Raw genomic sequence first — 1419 nt, 5'->3', positions numbered from 1 at the left:
ATCATAATTTTTCTTGCCAGAATTATTTACTTTAAAGAATCATATAGATCAGGGAAGTTCACATCCTTTTCTAGGATTTTATCTCTTTATGTACTTCATATGTACTTAGTACAATTTAATGTTATTTCAATTTTTCCTTTTGCTTATGCCTCAGCTGTATCAACCGCTCAACATTTTCATTGCACTGGTGGGAGTAGAAGTGTGGAAGGATGAGGATCAGGTCGAAATCTCAACAGATGGAGACAAAACTCTCACAAATTTTCTAAACTATAGAAAAGTGCGACTCATCCAGGAACACCCTAATGACAATGCTCAACTACTAACGTGAGAAATGGATTTTAGTTATATTATTGCTGTGATTATGTATATTTTTCTATTTATGTAAGGTGATATAGAATGACATCTTAATCAAATATGTACTGGGAGATGTGTGTATTGTATTAGATGTATATTTTATTTTGAATAGAGAAACAGTTTTCAAAGACCAAGTGTAGGTAATGCATTACAAATATTTCTTTTTCTTTTTAGCTGCTTTGCATTTATTACAACAAAGTGTCTATGAATGTCTTTCACTTTTTCAGGGGGAAGCAGTTTGATGCAGGAGTGGTGGGCAAAGCTCTAAAAGGACCTATCTGCACATACCAATATTCAGGAGGTGTGAACATGGACCACAGTGATACTGTAGGACTTGTGGCAACAACAGTCGCTCATGAAATGGGACACAATTTTGGCATGGAGCATGATACTGAGGAGGAGTGCGAGTGCCCAGACAAGCGGTGCATCATGGCCCCATCCTCAGGGTTAGTATAATGCTCTTGCTGTTGAAGATGACCTCTTGAAATATTTCATAAAAGAAAGTTGAAGGAATCTGTAATTACTTTCTCACTATAACTTGTATAAAAGCTTCAGTTAATAGTCAATTAAAAACACATGTAGCTGTAACTCTCTCTGTACTATCTGATAGTGTCTTGGTCAATATTGGAGGTGTTATTGCCTTTACTTTCAGTGTTTCCAGTTTCTGTCAGTCATGTTGACTTGTAACAAGTAAGATATTAAGTAAGATATTTGCAATAATTACCTTATAAGAAAGGGATATGATTCTCTGACAATTATGTTAAGGAACTGGAAAGGTATAAAGAGTTTAGTGTTGTTATAAATAAAGGAAATTAATGTTCCTTTAATGAGGTTACTGCCTCTTTGTTTATTATTTGCTTTTATATGAAAAATATCTTCTCCAATGGTGTTTGAAATGAACATGAATATTTTACTTTCTGTGAGAGTTTTTCAAGTGTATAACAAGTCTGATCAGTATTTGAACTTTTACTTGATAGGCATTGAGGCCATTCATGGGTTAATTGGCTTGGCAGGAGATACTAAAGTTTAGGTTTATTATACAAGTATACATATCGATTTTCTGCT

At 34.1% G+C, this 1419-nt stretch overlaps 1 protein-coding gene across 1 annotated transcript in view; it reads left to right on the top strand.

Moving 5' to 3' along the window:
* The window catches only part of LOC119591178 (flocculation protein FLO11-like), a gene marked incomplete at its 5' end in the record, with an annotated part of 15623 nt that overhangs the window by 4643 nt on the left and 9561 nt on the right, over positions 1–1419 (top strand). Inside the window, 2 exon segments of the mRNA XM_037939887.1 lie at positions 155–324; positions 582–800. Coding sequence (XP_037795815.1) covers positions 155–324; positions 582–800 — 389 coding nt within the window.

The sequence above is a fragment of the Penaeus monodon genome, chromosome 28 (assembly GCF_015228065.2).
Source record: "Penaeus monodon isolate SGIC_2016 chromosome 28, NSTDA_Pmon_1, whole genome shotgun sequence".
NCBI classification, from domain to species: Eukaryota; Metazoa; Arthropoda; class Malacostraca; order Decapoda; family Penaeidae; genus Penaeus; species Penaeus monodon.
This window is presented reverse-complemented; position numbering and strand designations above follow the sequence as displayed.